This window comes from Ovis aries, chromosome 12, assembly GCF_016772045.2.
Source record: "Ovis aries strain OAR_USU_Benz2616 breed Rambouillet chromosome 12, ARS-UI_Ramb_v3.0, whole genome shotgun sequence".
Lineage (NCBI taxonomy): Eukaryota > Metazoa > Chordata > Mammalia > Artiodactyla > Bovidae > Ovis > Ovis aries.
In genome coordinates this window covers 18,672,276-18,696,493 of record NC_056065.1, presented here as the reverse complement: position 1 = coordinate 18,696,493, position 24,218 = coordinate 18,672,276, and the positions used below count along the sequence as shown (strand labels likewise).

Below are 24,218 nucleotides of genomic sequence, written 5' to 3'. Positions count from 1 at the left end.
TGGGAAAAAGACCTAAACAGACATTTCTCCAAAGTAGACATATAGATGTCTCAAAAACACATGAAAAGATTCTCAACATCACTCATTGTTAGAGAAATGCAAATCAAAACAATAAGACATCACCTCACACTGGTTAGAACCGCCATCATCAAAAAGTCTACAAACAGTAAACGCTGGAGAGGGTGTGGAGAAAGGGAATGCTTTTGCACTGTTGATGGGAATATAAGTTGCTACAGAGACTATGGAAGAAAGTATGGAGATTCCTTAAAAAACTAGGAGTAAAACCACCATATGACCCAGCAATCCCACTCCTAGGCATATACCCTGAGGAAGCCAAAATTGAAAAAGACACATGTGTCCCATTGTTTATTGCAGCACTATTTACAATAGCTAGAACATGTAAGCAGCCTAGATGGCCATCAACAGATGAATGGATAAAGAAGTAGTGGTACATATACACAATGGAATATTACTCAGCCAAAAAAGGAACACATTTGAGTCAGTTCTGATGAGGTGGATGAACCTGCAACCTATTATACAGAGTGAAGCAAGTCAGAAAGAGAAAGATAAATATTGCATTCTAATGTAAATATACAGAATGTAGAAAAATGGTATGAAGTATTTATTTACAGAACAGCAGTGGAGAAACAGAAAATAGACTTATGGACATGGGGAGAGGGGAGGAGAGGGTATGTATGGAAAGAGTAACACAGAAACTTACATTGCTGCTGCTGCTGCTGCATTACCATATGTAAAATAGATAGCCAACTGGAATTTGCTGTATGGCTCAGGAAACTCAAACAGGGGCTCTGTATTATCCTGGAGGGGTGGGATGGGGCTGAGATGGGAAGGAGGTTCAAAAGGGAGTGGATATATGTACACCTATGGCTGATTCATGTTGAGGTTTGAATCCATGGGATTCTCCAGGCAAGGATACTGGAATGGGTTGCCATGCCTTCTCCAGGGGATTGTCCCGACCCAGGAATCTAACCCACATCTCATCTATTGGTAGGCATTGTCAGGCAGATTCTTTTACAGCTGAGCCACCAGGGAAGCCCAGGCCACATTATACATACAAATTAATTTGAGATGCAGTCATAGACATAAAAAATTAAAGCTAAAATGATAAAAACTTTTAGGAGAAAAATAAGAGAATAACTTGATGAACTTGGTGTTGGTAAATACTTCTTAGAATATAGAAAGCACTGTCCATTAAAAAATGGTTAATTCAACTTCTTCAAAAGATATTAAGAAAATGAAAAGGCAAGACACAAAATCAGTCATCAGTGAGGTATATGTTTAACTTAGTAAGAAAATACCAGGCAGTTTTCTGAAATAGTTGTTCCATCTTACATTTACATACAGCAGAATTTGGTGTTTTTAATTTTAGCCATTCTCGTGAGTATGGCATGATATGTCAGTATACTTTTAATTTGTAGTTTCCTAATGATTGATGAAACTGACCATCTTCCTTGTGAAACTTGGTTATTCACATATCAGGGCTTTTTGGTTGTGACTGTTCAAACTTTTTAATCCATGTTTTATGAAGTAGTTTGGGTTTTAATTTTATTTTGATTGTTAATAATTTGAAGAAATGTATACAGTTTTAAAGGTTGTAATCTATTTATAGTTATTGCAAAATGTTGGCTATAGTCCTCATGTTGTACTGTTTAACTCTGAACCCTATCTTTTAATCAATATTTTGTACCTCCTTCCCTCCCTCTGTATTGTCTCTCTCCCTCCTCACTGGTAACCACTAGTTGCCTTTCTACATGTGAAGACTCACTAGTTTGGTGTTAGTAAATACTTCTTAGAATATAGAAAGCACTGTCCATTAAAAAATGATTAATTCAACTTCTTTTCAATAGTTTGTTGTATTTTTTAGATCCCACATATAAGTGATACCATATATGGTATTTGTCTTTCTCTGACTTATTTCACTTAACACAATGACCTCCAAGTCCATCTATGTTATTGCAAATAGCAAAATTTCATTCTTTTATGTTTGAGTAGTATTCCATATATATATATAATCTTTACTCATCTGTTGATAGACATTTCTGTTGCTTCCATATCTTGCCAATTGTAAATAATGTTGCTGTGAAAATTACGGTGTCTGCATCTTTTTGAATTAATATTTAAAATTTTTGTATATATACTTGGGACTGAAATTGCTGGATCCTATGGCAGTTCTACTTTTAGTTTTTTGAGAGACCTCCGTATTGTTTTCCACAGTGGCTGCACCAAATTACATTCTCAGCAACAGTATGCAATGTTTATCCTGACTAACAGTGGTTGTTTGTATTCTTTTTGTTGATGGCCGTTCTGACAGATGGGAAGTGATGTTTCATCGTGGTTTTAATTTACCTGTCCCTGATCATTACCAATGTTGAGCATCTTTTCATGTGCCTTTTGGCCAGTTGCATTTCCTCTTTGGAAAAATGTATGAAGTTGTAGGGTTTTTAAAAATCTGCTATATATCTATGTTATGAGAATCTGAAATTGATTCAAGATTTTTTTCATATCAATAAATGCTTTTTAGCAGCTCTATCATTCATGGCCGAAAGCAAAGAGGAACTAAAGAGCATCTTGATGAAAGTGAATGGGGAGAGTGAGAAAGGTGGCTTAAAACTCAACATTCAAAAAACTAGGATCATAGAATCCAGTCCTATCACTTCGTGGCAGGCAGATAGATGGGGAAACATGGAAATAGTGACAGACTTTATCTTCTTGGGCTCCAAAATCACTGTAGATGGTAATTACAGTCATGCAATTAAAAGACACTTGTTCCTTGGAAGAAAAGTTATGACCAACCTAGTTCAGTTCAGTTCAGTCATTCAGTCGTGTCCGACTCTTTGTGACCACATGAATTGCAGCACACCAGGCCTCCCTGTCCATCACCAACTCCTGGAGTTCACTCAGGCTCATGTCCATCGAGTCAGTGATGCCATCCAGCCATCTCATCCTCGGTCTTCCCCTTCTCCTCCTGCCCCCAATCCCCACAGCATCAGAGTCTTTTCCAGTGAGTCAACTCTTTGATGAGGTGGCCAAAGTACTGGAGTTTCAGCTTTAGCATCATTCCTTCCAAAGAAATCCCAGGGCTGATCTCCTTCAGAATGGACTGGTTGGATCTCCTTGCAGTCCAAGGGACTCTCAGGAGTCTTCTCCAACACCACGGTTCAAAAGCATCAATTCTTCGATGCTCAGCCTTCTTCACAGTCCAACTCTCACATCCATACATGACCACTGGAAAAACCATAGCCTTGACTAGACGGACGTTAGTTGGCAAAGTAATGTCTCTGCTTTTGAATATGCTATCTAGGTTGGTCATAACTCTTCTTCCAAGGAGTAAGCGTCTTTTAATTTCATGGCTGCAGTCACCATCTGCAGTGATTTTGGAGCCCAAAAAAATAAAGTCTGACACTGTTTCCACTGTTTCCCGATCTATTTCCCATGAAGTGATGGGACTGGATGCCATGATTTTCCTTTTCTGAACGTTGAGCTTTAAGCCAACTTTTTCACTCTCCTCTTTCACTTTCACCAAGAGGCTCTTTAGTTCCTCTTCACTTTGTGCCATAAAGGAGGTGTCATCTGCATATCTGAGGTTATTGATATTTCTCCTGGCAATCTTGATTCCAGCTTGTGTTTCTTCCAGTCCAGCGTTTCTCATGATGTACTCTGCATAGAAGTTAAGTAAGCAGGGTAACAATATACAACCTTGACGTACTCCTTTTCCTATTTGGAACCAGTCTGTTGTTCCATCCAGTTCTAACTGTTGCTTCCTGACCTGCCTATAGGCTTCTCAAGAGGCAGGTCAGGTGGTCTGGTATTCCCATCTCTTTCAGAATTTTCCACAGTTTATTGTGATCCACACAGTCAAAGGCTTTGGCAGTCAATAAAGCAGAAATAGATGTTTCTCTGGAACTTTCTTGCTTTTTCCATGATCCAACGGATGTTGGCAATTTGATCTCTGGTTCCTCTGCCTTTTCTAAAACCAGCTTGAACAGCAGGGAGTTCACGGTTCATGTATTGCTGAAGCCTGGCTTGGAGAATTTTGAGCGCAACTTTACTAGCATGTGAGATGAGTGCAATTGTGTGGTAGTTTGAGCATTCTTTGGCATTGCCTTTCTTTGGGATTGGAATGAAAACTGACCTTATCCAGTCCTGTGGTCACTGCTGAGTTTTCCAAATTTGCTGACATATTGAGTGCAGCACTTTCACAGCATCATCTTTCTGGATTTGAAATAGCTCCACTGGAATTCCATCGCCTCCACTAGCTTTGTTCATAGTGATGCTTTCTAAGGCCCACTTGACTTCACATTCCAAGATGTCTGGCTCTTGGTGAGTGCATGATTATCCAGGTCATGAAGATCTTTTTTGCATCATTCTTCTGTGTATTCTTGCCACCTCTTCTTAATATCTTCTGCTTCTGTTAGATCCCTACCATTTCTGTACTTTATGGAGCCCATCTTTGCATGAAATGTTTCCTTCGTATCTCTAATTTTCCTGATGAGACCTCTAGTCTCTCCCATTCTGTTGTTTTCCTCTATTTCTTTGCATTGATCGCTGAAGAAGGCTTTCTTATCTCTTCTTGCTATTCTTTGGAACTCTGCATTCAGATGCTTATATCTTTCCTTTTCTCCTTTGCTTTTCACTTCTCTTCTTTTCACAGCTATTTGTAAGGCCTCCCCAGTCAGCCATTTTGCTTTTTTGCATTTCTTTTCCATGGGGGTGGTCTTGATCCCTGTCTCCTGTACAATGTCACAAACCTCATTCCATAGCTCATCAGGCACTCTGTCTATCATATCTAGTCCCTTAAATCTATTTCTCACTTTCACTGTATTATCATATAGGGTTTGATTTAGGTCATACCTCAATGGTCTGGCGGTTTTCCCTACTTTCTTCAATTTAAGTCTGAATTTGGGAATAAGGAGTTCATGATCTAAGCCACAGTCAGCTCCCAGTCTTGTTTTTGCTGACTGTATAGAGCTTCTCCATCTTTGGCTGCAAACAATATAATCAATCTGATTTCGGTGTTGACCATCTGGTGATGTCCATGTGTACAGTCTTCTCTTGTGTTGTTGGAAGAGGGTGTTTGCTATGACCAGTGTATTTTCTTGGCAAAACTCTATTAGTCTTTGCCCTGCTTCATTCTACATTCCAAGGCCAAATGTGCCTCTTACTCCAGATGTTTCTTGACTTCCTACTTTTGCATTCCATTCCCCTATAATGAAAAGGACATCTTTTTTGGGTGTTGGTTCTACAAGGTCTTGGAGGTCTTCGTAGAACTGTTCGACTTCAGCTTCTTCAGCATTACTGGTTGGGCCATAGACTTGGATAAGTGTGATATTGAATGGTTTGCCTTGGAAACGAACAGAGACCATTCTGTCATTTTTGAGATTACATCCAAGTACTGCATTTCAGGCTCTTTTGTTCACCATGATGGCTACTCCATGTCTTCTGAGGGATTCCTGCCCGCAGTAGTAGATATAATGGTCATCTGAGTTAAATGCACCCATTCCAGTCCATTTTAGTTCGCTGATTCCTAGAATGTCGACGTTCACTCTTGCCATCTCTTGTTTGACCACTTCCAATTTGCCTTGATTCATGGACCTGACATTCCAGGTTCCTATGCAATATTGCTCTTCACAGCATCGGACCTTGCTTCTATCACCAGTCACATCCACAGCTGGGTATTGTTTTTGCTTTGGGTCCATCCCTTCATTCTTTCTGGAGTTATTTCTCCATTGATCTCCAGTAGCGTATTGGGCATCTAATGACCTGGGGATTTCCTCTTTCAGTGTCCTATTATTTTTTTTTTTCCTACCGTTCATGGGGTTCTCAAGGCAAGAATACTAAAGTAGTTTGCCATTCTCTTCTTCAGTGGACCACATGCTGTCAGACTTGTCTACCATGACCCGGCCATCTTGGGTTGCCCCACGGGCATGGCTTATTTTCATTGATTTAGACAAGACTGTGGTCCTAGTGTGATTAGATTGACTAGTTTTCTGTGAGTATGGTTTTAGTGTGTCTGCCCTCTGATGCCCTCTTGCAATACCTACCATCTTACTTGGGTTTCTCTTACCTTGGGCATGGGATATCTCTTCACAGCTGCTTAGCAAAGCACAGCCACTGCTCCTTAACCTTGGACAAAGGGTATCTCCTCACCGTTGCCCTTCCTGACCTTCAACGTGGGATAGCTCCTCTCGGCCCTCCTGCGCCAGCGCAGCCATCACTCCTTGGAAGTGAGTTGCTCCTCCTGGCTGTCGCCCTTGGCCTCGTACGCAGGGTGGCTCCTCCAGACCGTCACCCCTGACCTTGTACGCGGGGTGGCTTCTCCACACCGTTGCCCCTGACCTCAGACATGGGATGGCTCCTCTCGGCCGTGCTTGCTTAGTGAGCCGGCCTTGGCAGCCACTTGCACTTAGCATATTAAAAAACAGAGACATTACTTTGCTAACAAAAGTCATCTAGTCAAAGCTATGGTTTTTCCAGTAGTCATGTATGGACATAAGAATTGGACCATAAAGAAAGATGAGTGCCAAAGAATTGATGCTTTTGAACTGTGGTGTTGGAGAAGACTCTAGAGAGTACCTTGGACTGCAAGGAGATCAAACCAGGCATTCCTAAAAGAAATCATTCCTTAATATTCATTGCAAGGGCTTATGTTGAAGCTGAAACTCCAATACTTTGGCCACCTGATGTGAAGAACTGACTCATTAGAAAAGACCCTGATGCTGAGAAAGATTGAAGGCAGGAGGAAAAGGGGACAACAGAGGATGAGATGGTTGGATGGCATCACTAACTCAGTAGACACGAGTTTGAGCAAGCTCCAGGAGTTGGTGATGAACAGTGAAGCCTAGCGTGCTATACTCCATGAGTCTCAAAAAGTTAGACATGACAGAATGACTGAACTGAACTGATCATTAATGCTGGGAGGGTTGTAATACACTTTCCTGCAATTATAGTTTTTAATTGGATTTTGGAGGAAAGAATTTTCCTCCTCTGAGATGTTTTGATTCTCAATTTCACTTTGTTCTTGCAGTAGCTATATAAGCGTATTATCTGATTATTTCCAGTCATTTTGAAATGTCTTGCATTTTCCTGAATCTGCAATAACAAGGATATGTCAGTCGGGATAAAGGTTTGGAGAGGCTTGGTGGGTTGTATGGTTTAAGAGAGAGACACTCTGCTGAAAAGTGATTTCTTTTGTAGTTGGTGTTCTCTGAGTGGTTTTTGTGTTTTATGAATTTCTTTTGTTAACTCAGAACTCTTAGCTTCCATTTACTTTCTTCTCTGACTCCGAAAGATAGGGCCTGAGAGATAGGGCCCCTTCTCGTGCTTTCCCTGTCTTCTGGAAGCAATGCCTTCCTCAGATTGCTCTTTCTTTTCCTGGACTCTTACGTGCCTCTTTCTTTGAGTAATATCAAATGACCAGTGGTTTAACCCAGCATGCTTAGGTCTTCTCAGTTTTTGTTGTTGTTTAATTGTTTTCAGTCAGGGAGGAACTGACTTTCAGGGGGTAGTTTTATCTGACTTCTGTCATGGCTGGGTCCTTCTGTCCTTTTCTGCTCATTCTTTATTGCACTCTCAACTCCAGTGTGAACTCTGGTGCCGACACTTATGGTTTAGAATGTTTATTTTGCTATGTCACGTATTGAAGTTTTTAGAATTCTCTGTCTCCTGATGACTTTGCGGGCTTGGGTTTGGTGATTATATTTTTTCCTCCTACTTTGTCAGAGTGACTTTTCGAGAAAATGTGTAAATATTAGGGTGCTGCCATTTTCCAGTGGAAAGGTGAATCGTCTGGAGTAAAATTTTAAATATAAAAAAGTCATGAATATACTAGAAGCAACATTAAAGACTACTTTTTATCATTTTGTGAATAAGGAAGTACTTACTAATTAAAGCACAAATTAAAAAAATTTTTGATTAATTTTTTTTAATCCAATAGGATAGTGAAAAACAATGTAAAAGGCATAGAGCAAACAGAGAAAGTATTTGAAACATTGTTATAGACAAAGGATCAATGTGGTAATACCTCACACTGGTCAGAATTGCCATCATCAAAAATTCTGCAAATATTAAGTGCTGGGGAGTGTGGAGAAAAAGGAACCCTAATACACTGTTGATGGAAATGTAAACCGGTGCAATTACTATGGAGAAGAATACAGAACTTCCTTTAAAAACTAAGAATTAAAGATTTTAAAATTAAAAAAATAAAAAACTAAAAAAAAAATAAAAACTAAGAATAGAGCTACTATGTGATCCTGAAATCCCACTCCTGGTATATATCCAGAAAAAAACATAATTAGAAAAGATACGTGCAACCCAATGTTCATAGCACTATTTATAATAGCCAAGGGAATGGATAAAGAGGATGTGGTATATACAATACAAGGGAATGTTACTCAGCTATAAAAAATGAATGAGATAATGCCATTTACATTAACATGAATGGACCTAGAGATTCGTACTAAAGTAAGTCAGAAATATAAAGACAAATACCATATGATGATGCTTGTATGTGAAATCTAAAAATAGGTTATCAATGAACATATTTACAAAACAGACTCACAGATGAAGAAAACAAAGATATGGTTACCAAATGGGAGTTGGGGAAGGAATAAATTAAAAGTTTTTTTAAAATAGAAACGAGCATCTAATACATAAAAAATTATTGAGAGATTAGACTGAAGCAAGCACTATTCTAGATTTCACTTTAGGGGATGGAGATATGAAATAAATGATGAAAGTATAGAAAGTGCTGGATATGATGTGTGTTATGGAGAAAGGCAAAGCAGACAGGTGGCTATAATTGCTAATAAATGAATCATAATGGACCTCAGATAGAAGTTGAATTTGAGAAAAGACTTGTTAAAAAGTTAGATAGGAAGCCTCAAAGATGCCTGGGATCAGTGGTCCCCAATCTTTTTGGCATGAGGGACCGGTTCCATGGAAGACAATTTTTCCATGTAATGGTGTGGGAGGATGATTTAGGGATGAGTCAAGCACATAATTGTGCCCTTTATTTCTATTATTACTACATTTGCTCCACCTCAGATCACGAGGCACTAGATTCTGGAGGCTGGCAACCCTGCCTGGGAAGGTATTTCCAGGAAGAGGGAAGAGCAATTACTGAGGTAACCAGAGTGGAGAGAGGAAGGGGAAGTATAACTGGAAATGAGAGACATGGTGAAGGCTGGATTATTTAGAATGTTCTAGACTGTTGTGATGACTTTGTCTTTTCCTGGATGTAATACAGGAAACCTTTGGTACTCACCAAATAGAGGAAAGATGTGACCAGAATTGTCTTTTGATGAGATCACTCCAGCTATTATTTTAGAATAGGTGTGTGTGTGTGTGTGTGTTTGTGTGTGTGTGTATTAGGGTGGAAAGGAGCAAGGATGGAAAAAGAGAGGTCAAAAAATGTAGTTAATTACAATAAACCTGAAGACAGAGAATGGTGACTCATAATATATGATGATCCACAATATTTAAAGAACTCAAATAGAGCAAGTAGGAACCAATAAATAGACCTTTGAAACTGGACAAGATATATTTGTACACAACTCCCAGAAAAATATATGGTTATCTTTATGGCTAAAGTAAAGCATCTGTACTTTGCTTTCATATGGTAAAAACTTTATGAAGTTTTTACAATACTAGTAATATAAAATGTAAATTAAAAGAAACCTGAATTTTCACTATTTCATCTCAGATTTTGAAATATCTGTTATTGACCAGAGATGGGGATGTAATCATTAAAACTATGAAAAGTGTTTTAAATAATTACTTGTTTTGAAAGACCATATGGCAATACCAATGAAATTAAAATGTTTTTTCTCTTTGAACATCATCTTAGAGCCCACCAATATGAGAGAAAAACTATTGCAATACTACTTTTAATATAAAAAATTAGAAAGCAACTAAATGTTATCTGTGATAAAATTATAAGCTATGTAAATGTATTAGTCATTAGAGACTATTATATATGTTTGTGAACTGAAGTGGAAAAATATTTTCTGTATTTTACAAAATAAAAAGCACTTACAGAAGCATTTTGCACAATAGCTAAGATTAGCAACAGATCAAATGTTCATCAGTGGATGAATGGATAAAGAAATATGTTATACATATTTTATGTATAACATATACATATGTAGTACATATGTATACATGTATTCCATGTATAATATACAATGGAATATTATTCAACCTTGGAAAGAAATCTCACCATTTGTACAAAGTGGATAAAACCGGAGGGCATTATGCTAAGTGAAATAACTCCAATAGAGAAAGATGAATAGAACTCACTTGTATGTGGAGTACATCTTAAAAAATCAAATTTCTAGAAACAGGGTACAGTAGAACAATGGTTACCAGGGACTGGGGAGATGGTGGTCAAAGACTATATAGATGCAGTGGGATGCAGCTGCATATGGGATGAAAGTCTAGAGATCTAATGTATAAGCATGATTACTATACTTAATAATAATATTATATATATTAAAATATACTTAATAATAATGCTCAATAGTGTTCAGCTCTTTGTGGCCCCATGGACTGTAGCCCACCAGGCTCCTCTGTCCATGGAATTTTCCAGGCAGGAAATATTAGGGCAGGTTTCCCTGCAGGTTTTCCAGACAGGAATGTCAGGGCAGGTTTCCCTTTCCTACTCCAGGGGATGTTTCCAACCCAGGCATGGAACCCACGTCTCTTGCATCTCCTGCATTGACAGGCAGATTCTTTACCACCAGCACCACTTGGGAAGCCTAATAATACTATAATAATACTCTATTAAAAGGTGCCAAGAAAATAGATATCAGATGCACTTATCACACATAAAACTTAGTACCTAGTAAGGATATATTATGTCAATTAGCTTGACTGTAGTAATCATTTCACTATGAATATCTATAAATTATCACATTGTATACCTTAAATATATGCAATTTTATTTTAAAATATTTTAAAAACTGACAGAAGAGTATGTGTGGTTTAATCCAATTTAAGTAAAGAAAAACAATGGCATACATATATGTATAAATATTTCCGAGAAAAAAAATTGCCAAATTGTTGGTAGTAGTTTCTCTGAGTATGGCTATTAAACCTACATAGAATTTTCACTTTCAGCTTTTATAGTTTGAATTTTATGTAACTCCATTGTTAGTTACTTTTCAGCAAACCTTTGTACCAAAGTTTAAAAAACAAACAAAAATACAAAAATCATAGGTGTTCCAGTTGACAGATTTCAAAACCTGAATAGCGTTATGTGACTAGTATAAAAATTACTAAATAGAATAGTACTGATCCCCAGAACCTCTGCATCGTGCCCTGTTCCAAACCCCAACCAGGATTACCACTATCCTGACCTCCAAAACCATAGATTCGTTTGCCTGGCCTTATTCCTGATATAAATGGGATTATGCAGTATACTTTTGTGCCTAGCGTCTTTTAGCCAGTATTTTGATTGTGACGTTCATGCATGTGACTATGATTTGTTCATTCCTTTTACTTTTTTATCCTCATTTACTTATGCTTTCTACAGCTGATGAGCACTTGTGTTTGTTCCACTCTAATGGCATAGTGAAAAGTATTTCTGTATACATACTTGTGTATTTTTCTGAAGCTGTGTTATTGTTATTGTGTGTGTGTGTGTGAAGGGGTGTGTGTGAAGTGGGGTGTGTGTGTGTGTGTGTGTGTGTGTGTGTGTATGTGTATGAAGGGGTACATATACCTTGGAGTGGAATGGCTGAGCCAAAGATATACATATATTTAGGAGATATAACTTAAAAAGTACTGCCAAGCAGTTTTTCGGAGTGATTCTATCAATTATACTCCCATTAGTAGTGTATGAGTATTTTGGTTGCTCTGTAGTCTTGAGTATATTTGGCATCTTCTATTTCATTTTAGCCATTCTGGTGGATGTTTAGTGGTATGATATTTTAGTTTGCATTTCTCTGATGACTAACAATGCTGAGCATCTCTTTCCTACATCTATTGGTCATTTGGATGTCACCTTTTTTGAAGACTCATTTGCTCCCATTCTTATAATGAATCAATTATTTTGTAGTATTGATTTGTAGGAATTATATATATATTTTTATTGGCTATGCATCTGTTATCAGAAATATATATTGCAAGTATCTTCCCCTGTTATGTTGGTCACCTTTTTGCTCTCTTATTTGTGTCTTTTCTTAGACAAAAGTTCTGAATACAATTTATCACCATTTTCCTTTCTATTATAATTTTCTGTGTATTATTTAAGAACTCTTTGCCTATTCCATGGGGCTGTCATTGTATTTTGTTTTTAAGGTTAAATTTTTAAAGGTGCAAATACATTTATATAAAAGCTAAATATTTCTATCCAGGTCTTGGATTTTCAGATTTTTTTTAAATGTGAGGCTATGGATGTATGTCTCTTTTATCCATCTCTGTATCCCAATAGCCTAGAAGGGTGGCTGCACAAAATATATTTGCCTAAAAATATCCCTTGGATGAATGAATACATTTATCTATTGAGATAGAAAACTGCTCCATCATTTCCCCAAATACTTGAAACAAAAATTGAATTTTAGAATGTCTGCTATTTTCTTTTAATGAAAATCTAAATTTTAGCAGATGATAAACATGTGTTTTTCACTTTTTTGCCCATTTTAATCAACATTGTTCTTTAACACAAACCTTTAAAATGAAAAATACTTTGTACTGCTCTGCTTTGGCCTACAAATCTTCTTATTTGTGAGTCCAGGATAAAAGCACATTTCATGAGGCATAGCAGAAAATAGGAGTCAAGTTCAATCACATAGTATATAATATTCAAAGTTTCTTCTCTCATGGTACCACATGTCTGATTTCATTTCTTTACCCAGTGTAAATCACACGGCTGAGTTTAAAGTCAATGGCTGGGGCTATATTAGCATATATTAACAATCGATTATATGATTTAAAATATTTGGCTCAAAAAATAGGATTTATTGATGACAGTATTGTCAAAAATGTGTTTCAATGAAAGCGTGCATGTTTTTTTTTCTTCATAGAGTACTTGCAAAAAATCCCCTCATTCATTATATATCTTTATAGTTTAAGGAAATAATATGATTTGAAAAAGCTAAAGGAAAGTTGACTGTACAATAGCAAATCAAGTTACCCTTTACTAAATACTTCTCACAAGAAATATGCCTTGATTTGTGTATTTTCTTTTAGTTGGACTAAGTTTTATATATTTCTGTGTTATGTAAGTGTAAAACTTAGAAATTAAATGTTGTGTCCAAAAGAATGCATGCACATACATATTCCTGATGTTAGATAATAATTGATGCTATTTCTGTAATTCTTACTCTGACCCAAAATTTCTATCACCAAATTTCCTGTCAACTGGGGACAAGTAATTGTATTTCCAGGCTGAGCAATTATTAATTTCTTCCCTCAAATCCAGACTTTGGCTTCCTGTTTACTGCCATGGAGATGCCTCCTGCACCCTGGTTGAGAGTTGTGTTGTCTTCATGTTCTGAATTGTAGCTGTTTTTATGAAATGACTTTCAGTTGTTTAATTTTAAAGCAATAGTTTCAATTATAGCATTTGATACAACATATCAATTTTTTAAATGGTCACTTAAATGTGGAAAAGAGCCACTCTGAACCAAAACAAGAGACACTTAAGAGGAAAAAGAGTTGATAGAAATGTGATTTTTCTCTGATCAGAAGGTACACCAGATTTTGGCTGTGTCCGAGCTTTTCTTGGCAGATAGCTCCTTTTATTTGACTGGGCCACGCTAATAATTAGTTTCTAGGTCTTCCATTTCTTTCTCTACCAGATTTTTCTAGTGAGAGTTCTATGTCCATTTCCTACTCATCCTTTCTGCCAGTCCTGATCAGCCAGCGTTTGGAACTCTGGTCATTCTACTCAGTTCAAAAAGACAGTAACGACCACCTCTGTGAGCTTTCCTTCAGCTCTCATTATTCTGGATTTATGGGAGGTGACAGTTAACTTTGCTTTCTTAAATTTCTTTCCTACTTATGTTCCCATTATATGGCATTATCCTGATTGTTTTAACTTTATTATTGTCCCTCTTCTTTCCTTCTCTTAAAACTAGGGCATTTCCCCAAACAGTTCTTTTTATGTCTTCTTCATTCACTTCCCCAGAGACATGAATTTTTGACTGGTGATTGCCAGTTTATTTTCCTAGCTCCATTTTCTCTTCTGAGATTTAGTTTCTTATTTCCAAATGATGGATAGTTTTTTTTATACATCATTAATATACATTCACTCTGCCCCAGATGGAGTTTATATCCTCAACCCTGTATTTTCTTCTTTTCTTGACCTTTCTATTTCTGTTAATAATGCTATTTTTCCCTCAGTAATTGGTGAAAAGAATTGACCACATTACCCCTATCATCACCTCATAACAACTTGTCTTAATGATTCTCTTCTGAAATATATAGATTCCATTCTTTCAATCCATTTAGTTATGTGTCAGTCTTTAATTAACATCCTTATCGTCTTATTTCCCCCAAAGCACAGTAATAACCTAACTAGTTCCTCTGTAGTTAAATTATCTGTATCCTCCAGACATTCCACTGTAGTTTGGTTGCCTTAACTTGACTTTGAGCATCTTCTTCCCTTCCTCCACCCAATTTTTAAAACCTCCCTTTCTCCATAGGATAAATTCCAGCTGTTTTAAGGCCACTTAGTAGGAGAGATAAGAGTAATAAAGCTTATATGAGGAGTTCAAGTGAGTGTGAATGCTGAAAAATGATGTGATGGGACAAGCATTCTATTTCTGGGAAATGAGAGAGGTGTCAGAAGTCTAACAACAAGAATGTAATATTCTAGAAGGTGGGATACAGAGACTCAGAGTGTGTGAGGCAATGAAACATCACAATGAGTAAAACAGACATGTTTGAAAAGGGCCAAAAGCATGAAATCTAGAAGATAAAGTTGCAGAAGCTAAGAAGGCTAGGAAAAGTTTCAGTTGCCTCTTTGGAAAGTCTAAAGTCCACATCCCAAACTCGCCTTTGTTGGTATAGGAATAATTCACTAAAGATAGATATAGCACAACCTTCCTTTCCATCTTTGTCTTCTACACAAACTTTTTAAGCCAGATAGTCTATATATGGCCTGAAATGGGGTCTTGCCTGCTTCTTCAGATTCATCTCTTAGCTCCCTTCTCTATATTCAGCTTTCCTGAATATTTTCCATGCCTCTGGCCTTTATAACAACATCCCCCAGAATCCTTCATATTCTCTGAAAACAAGCTCAATATCTTATTCTTTTTGAAACATTCCTTAATCCCTTTGAATCAAATGATATCTTGTAAATAGGCCTATGTCACTTATCATACCTCACTGCTAGACAGCAAAAGAGACACAGATGTAAAGAACAGACTTTTGGACTCTGTGGGAGAAGGCGAGGGTGGGATGATTTGAGAGAATAGCATTGAAACATGTATATTACCATATGTGAAATAGATTGCCTGTCCAGGCTCAATGCATGAGACAAAGACAAGGCACTTAGGGCCAAAGAATATATTCAACCTGATTTTGGTATTGACCATCTGGTGATGCCCATGTGTAGAGTCATCTTTTGTGCTGTTTTAAGAGGGTGTTTGCTATGACCAGTGCATTCTCTTGGCAAAACTCTCAGACTTTACCCTACTTCATTTTGTACTCCAGGACCAAACTTGTCTGTTACTCCAGATATCTCTTGACTTTCTACTTTTGCTTTCCAGTCCCCTATGATGAAAAGGACATCTTTTTTTGCTGTTAGTTCTAGAAGGTCTTGTAGGTCTTGATAGAACCGTTCAACTTCAGTTTCTTCAGCATTGCTGATTGGGGCATAGACTTGGGTTACTGTGAAATTGAATGGTTTGACTTGGAAACAAACAGAGATCATTCTATCATTTTTGAGATGGCCCCCTGGTATTGCATTTTGGACTCTTTTGTTGACTATGAGGGCTACTCCATTTCTTCTCTTGTCCACAGTGTTAGCTATAAGGGTCATCTGAATTAAATTCACCCATTCCAGCCCATTTTACTTCACTGATTCCTAAAATGTCAATGTTCACTCTTTCCATCTCCTGCAATTTACCTTGATTCATGTACCTAAGATTTCAGGTTCCTATGGAATATTGGTATGTCTGTTAAGACACATACGTTTTATATCTCCAACTAAACTTGAAGCTGTTTGAGAACAGCAACTGAACCTCTTAAGCTTCTTTTCCAGTTTCAATTCATTGACAAAACATCTTACTTGGAGGAAGAGCTCAGTAGTATGGGTTGAATGGGTGGGACACCTGGTAGAATGGAGGTTGGGCCAGTTGCTGGTAGTTGGAAGACATCATAGAGAACCATCACATGTTTCCCCTGCTTCCTGAGCTGGGGCCATTTCTGAGAGCCAAGAGCACTGTGTGTCTCAAGTAGTGCTGGTAGGTAATCTGAAGGGTGAGTGGAGGCCCTGGAATTCTGAAGGCTGCAGAGCATTTAGTGACAGGAAAATTGGCTCTGTGGACTACTTTATAGCAGATCTTTCTACTTTTAACTTCTACTACTGGACTAACTCTTTAAACTTCATAAGTATTTTAAATAAAGCTCCTTGTGTTTCTTTCACTCATATCAAAATCCATTTATTTTTATGACTCTGATAATATTACTGCATTTATCCCTTTTGTATCCAGTTTTGGGTTGACAACATATCTTTTTACGTTGATAAGTTTTGCACATATTTAAACTTCATTATATATTGATTGGTGGGAGTGCAGGCTTGAGTTTCCAAGTATGGGTTGGCATTCATAATGGGATACAGTTAAAACCAAGTGGCTGGACCATTCCAGGGCAATGTTGTGTATAAATCCCCGATTGCACTCCTTACATCATAAATAATAATGAAAGTAAATGTATATTTACCAGAGAGAATCAACAAAACCCAGCCCTGATTTGCTGATTGCACTTTTCTCCCCAGGTATTAAAGCCAGCTTTCGAACAAGGGTGCCTGAAGGTTTGATTGTCTTTGCGGCATCACCTGGCAATCAGGAAGAGTATTTTGCAATTCAGCTGAAGAATGGACGCCCGTATTTTCTTTTTGATCCTCAGGTAAATGAGTAATCATAAGAGTTGACATTTTTGAGAGTTTATCAGGTGCTTATATTTTCACAGTGAATCCGCACCAAAAACTTACAGATGAGTGCTTTATTATTCCCACTCTACAACAAGCAAAATGAAACTTCAAAAGTGATGTGACTTACCCACAGCTGAAATAGCAGACCCTTCAAACTACAGAGACTGACTGATAATCTACTTGCTTTTTTAACAACGATATGCAACCTTATCATGAGGATTAAAGTTTTTAACTGCATTCCCTGAGAAAATGATGTCTTTCTGTCTCCCTTCCATTTTCTCTCTCTTCCTCTTTCTTTCCTCCCTTCTTTCTTGCTTCCCCACCCTATCTCTATCTCTTTTCCTTTCTTCACTAGCAAATATTTGTGTCCATCAGGTGCTATTGAGCTCAGTATTGAAGACCATAATACTTCTAACATTAAATATGACCATACCCCTATAAAGCAGTCTAGGTTGGATGTAGTTAGTTTTTAAAAAATACTCCTGAATGTTATGAAAGAGAAGTATACTACTAAGTATTATGAGTGAGGAAAATAAAGGCTCTTTCTTTCCTTCAGTTCAGTTCAGTTCAGTCACTCAGTCGTGTCTGACTCTTTGCGACCCCATGAATCGCAGCACGCCAGGCCTCCCTGTCCAACACCAACTCCCGGAGTTCACTCAGATTCACGTCCATCGAGTCAGTGATGCCATCCAGACACCTCATCCTCGGTCGTCCCCTTCTCCTCCTGCCCCCAATCCCTCCCAGCATCAGAGTCTTTTCCAGTGAGTCAACACTTCACATGAGGTGGCCAAAGTACTGGAGTTTCAGCTTTAGCATCAGTCCTTCCAAAGAAATCCCAGGGCTGATCTCCTTCAGAATGGACTGGTTGGATCTCTTTTCAGTCTCAAGAGTCTTCTCCAACACCACAGTTCAAAAGCATCAATTCTTTGGTGCTCAGCCTTCTTCACAGTCCAACTCTCACATCCATACATGACTACTGCAAAAACCATAGCCTTGACTAGACGGACCTTAGTCAGCAAAGTAATATCTCTGCTTTTGAATATGCTATCTAGGTTGGTCATAAATTTCCTTCCAAGGAGTAAGTGTCTTTTAATTTCATGGCTGCAGTCACCATCCGCAGTGATTTTGGAGCCCCCCCCCCCCCCAAATAAAGTCTGACACTGTTTCCACTGTTTCCGCATCTATTTCCCATGAAGTGATGGGACCAGATGCCAAGATCTTTCTTTCCTTAGTTCTCTGCAAAGGTAATATTTAACTGAGACACAAAACAATAAATAAAAGGATAGAAGTGTATATCTATTCAAGAGGAAATGCGTCTGAGATGGGGCAGGCCAGAGGAAATACTGATAGGAGATGAGCGAAAGAGCTGAAATAAAATTTCCAAGCAGAGCAAATAGCAAATATTTAGTGTTTGAGTTAAGCCATGAACATGGCATATTCAGTGCATTAAAATAAGGTTAAGATGGTTATAGAGTAGAGAACAAAGAGAACAGTGGTAGGTTGAAAAGTTGGGTAGAGACTAAGTAATTTAGGATCTGGGAAGCAAATGAAAGGGTTTAAATTATTCCTAAGGGCAGTTCAGTTCAGTTTAGTCGCTCAGTCCTGTCCTACTCTTTGCGACCTCATGGACTGCAGCATGCCAGGCTTCCATGTCCATCACCAACTCCCAGAGCTTGCTCAAACTCATGTCCATTGAGTCAGTGATGCCATCAAACCATCTTATCCTCTGTTGTCCCCTTCTCCTCCTACCTTCAATTTTTCCCAGCATCAGGGTCTTTTCCAATAAGTCAGTTCTTCATATAAGGTGGCCAAAGTATTGGAGTTTCAGCTTCAGCATCCGTCCTTCCAATGAATATTCAGGACTGATTTGCTCTAGGATGGACTGGTTTGATCTCCTTGCTGTTCAAGGGCCGCTCAAGAGTCTCCTCCAACACCACAGTTCAAAAGCATCAATTCTTTGGCACTTCATTTTTTTATAGTCCAATTCTCACATCTATATATGACCACTGAAAAAGCCATAGCTTTGACTAGATGGACCTTTGTTGGCAAAGTAATGTCTCTGCTTTTTAGTATGCTTTCTAGCTTTGTCATAACTTGTCTTCCAAGGAGCAAGGGTCTTTTAATTTCCCGGCTACAATCACCATCTGCTGTGATTTTGGAGCCCAAGGAAATAAAGTCTCTTACTGCTTCTGTTGCTTCCCCGTCTATTTGCCATGAAATGACAGGACCAGATACCATGATCTTCATTTTTTGAACATTGAGTTTTTAGCCAGCTTTTTCACTCTCCTTTTTAACTTTCATCAAGAGGCTTTTAGTTCCTCTTCACTTTCTACCATAAGGGTGGTGTCATCTGTGTATCTGAAGTTATTGATATTTCTCCCTGCAAGCCTGATTCCAGCTTGTGTATCATCCAGCCCAGCATTTCTCATGATGTCCTCTGCATATAAGCTAAATAAGCATGGTGACAATATGCAGCCTTGACATACTCCTTTCCAGTTTTGAAGCAGGGCAAATGGGAAACTGCTGCATAACTGTCTAAGGGCAATGGGAAACTATTGCATAGTTGTCTTCACTTTAGTTAGAGGAAGTTTAGTAAGCATTTGCTATTAGGTGCTGTATTGGGCCCATGAGTAATTGAGGGAAAAGGCTGTGTAAAACATTTTTTTCTCAGGTTTTCAGCTTAAAGCTGCTGACCTATGCTTGTCAAAGAAGTGTTTTCTGTTATAGTGGTAAAATAGGCACAGATTTCCCCTTGTATCTAAGGGATTGTAGGTGAAGAGCTTCCTACACCCTGGAGACCCACTCATGTTGAAGAGAACAGGCACGGCCTGCTGGCCAAGTGTGTCTGAGCACCACCCCAGACCCTACAGAAGTCTTTAAGAGGCAGACTGAGCTCTTCCTGGGTTAGGAAGCTGGTAAAGCCATGAGCTGGCAACTGGCAAGACCAGGGTAAAAATGATTATTCCTGCTGTTTTGACAGTAGCCTGTTAGCCACCTGGCCTGATAAGGGCTCCTGGGCATCCCCTAGAATTGAAGCTTCTTAAGGGATGCTCATAGGTAAATGAGTAAGCAAATAAGAAATAGCAAACACCTAAGCACATCCTGCATCCTGGGGGAAAGGGGTAAGAAGCAACTGTTTCTGAAGGCAAGGCAGATGGCATTTGGAAAACAAAAGCAGCACACTGAAGTTGATTGAATTACAGGACTGAAAATATTATTTTTCATTTGAATACTTTAAGTTGATTATTTAGAAGAGGGACTGCTGAGATTCATTACTAGGTCAAAATACATAACAAAAATATGAAAACAAAGATTAAGGAGGATACTAATATGAAGAAGAAATTCAAAAGGAAAGCAAAAAACACATGCACAAGTAAAAGATGGATAAGAGAAATTAATGAAATATAAAATAGAGAAAATCTGATTTAAGAAGATTTCTTGATTATGAATTTGTTGAAAGGACTCATCAAATGCCTGGCAAGATTAAGCAAAGCTTGTGCTTCTATAGGACCTCTATGTGTCATCCATTATTCTAAGTGTTCTTTCTATACATAAATGCACACACACATGATCTCATTTAAACATCACAGCAATTCTATAAGGTAGATACTTGTTATTCCCATTTTACAGGTGAAAATCTAAGTCAGAGTTAAATTAATTTTCCCAAAGTAATACAGCAGATCTGTGACCAAGCTTTTCAATATGAAAGAAGAATGCTTGTTGATGTCCAGAGACTCAATTAAAATGTCATCCATGCACTATATTGGAAGGCAATGTTTCAGCAAGGCTTCTAAATCAGAAGAAAAAAAATAATCTGAACTATAGTGGAGAAGCAGTGGTGAGTGGTAAACCTAGGGATATTAAGTTCAGCCAAAGTATTTAATGACAGACTGAATAGAAATGTGTTTTACAGTGCCAAAGAATCTTTGACATAGAAGAGACAGGCAGCAAAGGAAAAAGAAATCTGATAGTTGTTTGGTGCTAAAATTACCAAGAGTTGAAGGAGAGGTCGAAAGGTGAGTGACTTAAAAGTTTATAAGGTGTCAGCTTAATAGAGGGGGGTAGTTACAGTATAGGTCATATTAGTTTCTTGATTCCATAAAATAAATGGACAAAAATATTTGATTTTAAATGTGACAAAAGAAGTTAATTACTAATAGAATGAAAACACTCCAAGAATGATTAAGATGAAAAAAAAAAAAAGACTGCTAGATTGTAAATATCAGCAAAAACATAAAGGAAATAATCCATTAAAATAGAAGAATAATCAATGAGAAAGAAAAAAAAAATCTGGTTCTGCTTTTTCTACCTAAATCTACCTAATTTCTACCTAAATCTACCTAAATTACTATCAGGGTATATTTGAGACAAAGCCAGAAAGGGAAAACTTTAATCATATAGGCATTTATTCATAGAGCTTTGAAAGTACACAACATGGGTTCATGTTGATTGTCTGTTCATTCTTGGAGTTGCCACATGAGGTATTGTTTTCTTCCCTGCTTTAGATGACGTGTCTTAACTAGAGTCACACAGTGATCTAATGATAGAACTGGCACTGAATTTAGATTATTTCATTCAATGAAACATTGTTAAAAATGTATTATCCTGGGACTTCCTCAGAGGTCCAGTGATTGGGGGCAGGGGGAGAAGGGGACGACAGAGGATGAGATGGCTGGATGGGATCACCGAATCAATGGACATGAGTTTGAGTGAACTCCAGGAGATGGTGATGGACAGGGAGGCCTGGCGTGCTGCGATTCATGGGGTCGCAAAGAGTCGGACACGACTGAGCGACTGAACTGAACTGAACTGAAAGACGCTACCTTCCAATATAGGGGCTGTAGGTTCAGGGAACTAATGACACAGGGTGAGGCCAAAAACTGTAAACAAAGCAAAACAAACAAATGAAAAGCCCTCTGTCACATAAGTAGATATACAACCAATTTGCATAGGAAATAAAAATCTTAAAAAACAAACAAACCCTGTATTGTACCCCAAGCACTGTGGTAGGCAATTATGCACTAGAAACACAGGAATGAGGGAAAAACAAAATGCCACTCCAGCCATCCTCTCTTGGGACCCCCATCTTCCAAGACTGAAGTACAGAGTCTTGCCAAACTTGGACATGGTAGTGTGCCAGGGTGGCTTCACACTGCCTCACACTTAGAATCAGTCATGTGCTCATAAACGTCCATCCTGGTGTTTTTGAGTGTAATTCTAGGTGACCCCTCAAACCCTGGAGCTACAGCTGTAATAGTACAATGGCTACAGGTTTATTCACAGGTTTTGAGTATCTAATAAACGTGCCTTGCTTGCCGCCCCCCGCCCCCCCATAGTCTCTAAACATATAGAGCGCAATCTTCGCAGAATTAATCAAAAAATGGTTTTATCAGAACTGGAGCATGACTGCCATCTCTTTGACAGAGTTTCATTTCTTTCTAAAGGATGTGATAGCTTCAGATTCTGCAGAAATGGAAGGTGAAAATGTTAAACAATGCTTAATTCTACTCAGCCACATGATTCCTGTTCAGATCCTGAGGTTGGCTTCTTGAAAACTCTCTCCATCTCATCTTTTTCATCTCCTCTCCATGATAAGATAGACTGGTATAAACCGTAGCAGAGTTCGAGGAAGTGTTCCCAGGGCACTACCCACGATTCCCACCCCTTAACCTCCTCCCTTAGACAGTGCCTGAGAGTGCTCCTCACTAAAACTGACACTCCCCACTGCTCTGTCCTTGCCCTATATACCCAAATCCTGACCTGCATACAAATCTGGGACTTGCCCACCAAATATTAATGAAACTGTTAAAGCCAAACAGTTGGAGAACTAGGGGGATGGAGAAGGTTTAATGATGCCTTCAGAGTGCATTTTTACATGGAATAATACTATCCATCTACAAGGCAAAAGTTACCTGCATTTTAAGTGATAATTAATATATACAAAAGAAAACGAGGTATTCATTGAATAGGCCTGCCTTAGGGTGTATTTGAAAAAATATAATCAGATGAATCATACTACATGCTCATGGGTCATGATGCTCTTTATACATAAGTCCATGAGCTTAAGCTAGCCAGGACTGGTCTTTTCTCACCACCAAGGAAATTATCCAGGTTACCTGGACATATTTGCTAACTTTTTAATGAAATCCCCATGTATTATTATCAGACAAATAATTGTGGAAACTGAGGGATGGAGACTATTTGATATAGTCTTACATTTTTTCTCTTTTGGGTTAGGAATATGAATACAGGTTTTTTTCCCCTCCTTTTAAAAAATTGAATAGTGAAAGACTAGAGATCTCTTCAAGTAAATTAGAGATCCCAAGGGAATATTTCATGCAAAGATGGGCTCCATAAAGGACAGAAATTGTAGGGACCTAACAGAAGCAGGAGATATTAAGAAGAGGTAGCAAGAACACACAGAAGAACTGTACAAAAAAGATCTCCATGACCCATATAATCATGATGGGGTGATCACTCACCTAGAGCCAGACATCCTGGAATGTGAAGTCAAGTGGGCCTTAGAAGGCATCACTACGAACAAAGCTAGTGGAGGTGATGGAATTCCAGTTGAGCTATTTCAAATCCTGAAAGATGATGCTGTGAAAGTGCTGCACTCAATATGTCAGCAAATCTGGAAAACTGAGCAGTGGCCACAGGACTGGAAAAGGTCAGTTTTCATTCCAATCCCAAAGAAAGGCAATGCCAAAGAAGGCTCAAACTACTGTACAATTACACTCATCTCACATGCTAGTAAATTTATGCTCAAAATTCTCCAAGCCAGGCTTCAACAACACGTGAACCATGAACTTCCAGATATTAAAGCTGGTTTTAGAAAAGGCAGAGGGACCAGAGATCAAATGGCCAACATCTGCTGGATTATCAAAAAAGCAAGAGAGTACCAGAAAAACATCTATTTCTGCTTTATTGACTATGCCAAAGCCTTTGACTGTGTGGATCACAATAAACTGTGGAAAATTCTGAAAGAGATGGGAATACCAGACCACCTGACCTGCCTCTTGAGAAATCTGTATGCAGATCAGGAAGTAACAGTTAGAACTGGACATGGAACAACAGACTAGTTCCAAATAGGAAAAGG

At 38.2% G+C, this 24,218-nt stretch overlaps 1 protein-coding gene across 1 annotated transcript in view; it reads left to right on the top strand.

Annotated features, from left to right (window-relative positions):
• The window catches only part of USH2A (usherin), a 983,289-nt gene that overhangs the window by 402,371 nt on the left and 556,700 nt on the right, over positions 1 to 24,218 (top strand). Inside the window, exon 23 of the mRNA XM_060396021.1 lies at positions 16,964 to 17,094. Coding sequence (XP_060252004.1) covers positions 16,964 to 17,094 — 131 coding nt within the window. The remainder of the gene's footprint in view (positions 1 to 16,963; positions 17,095 to 24,218) is intronic.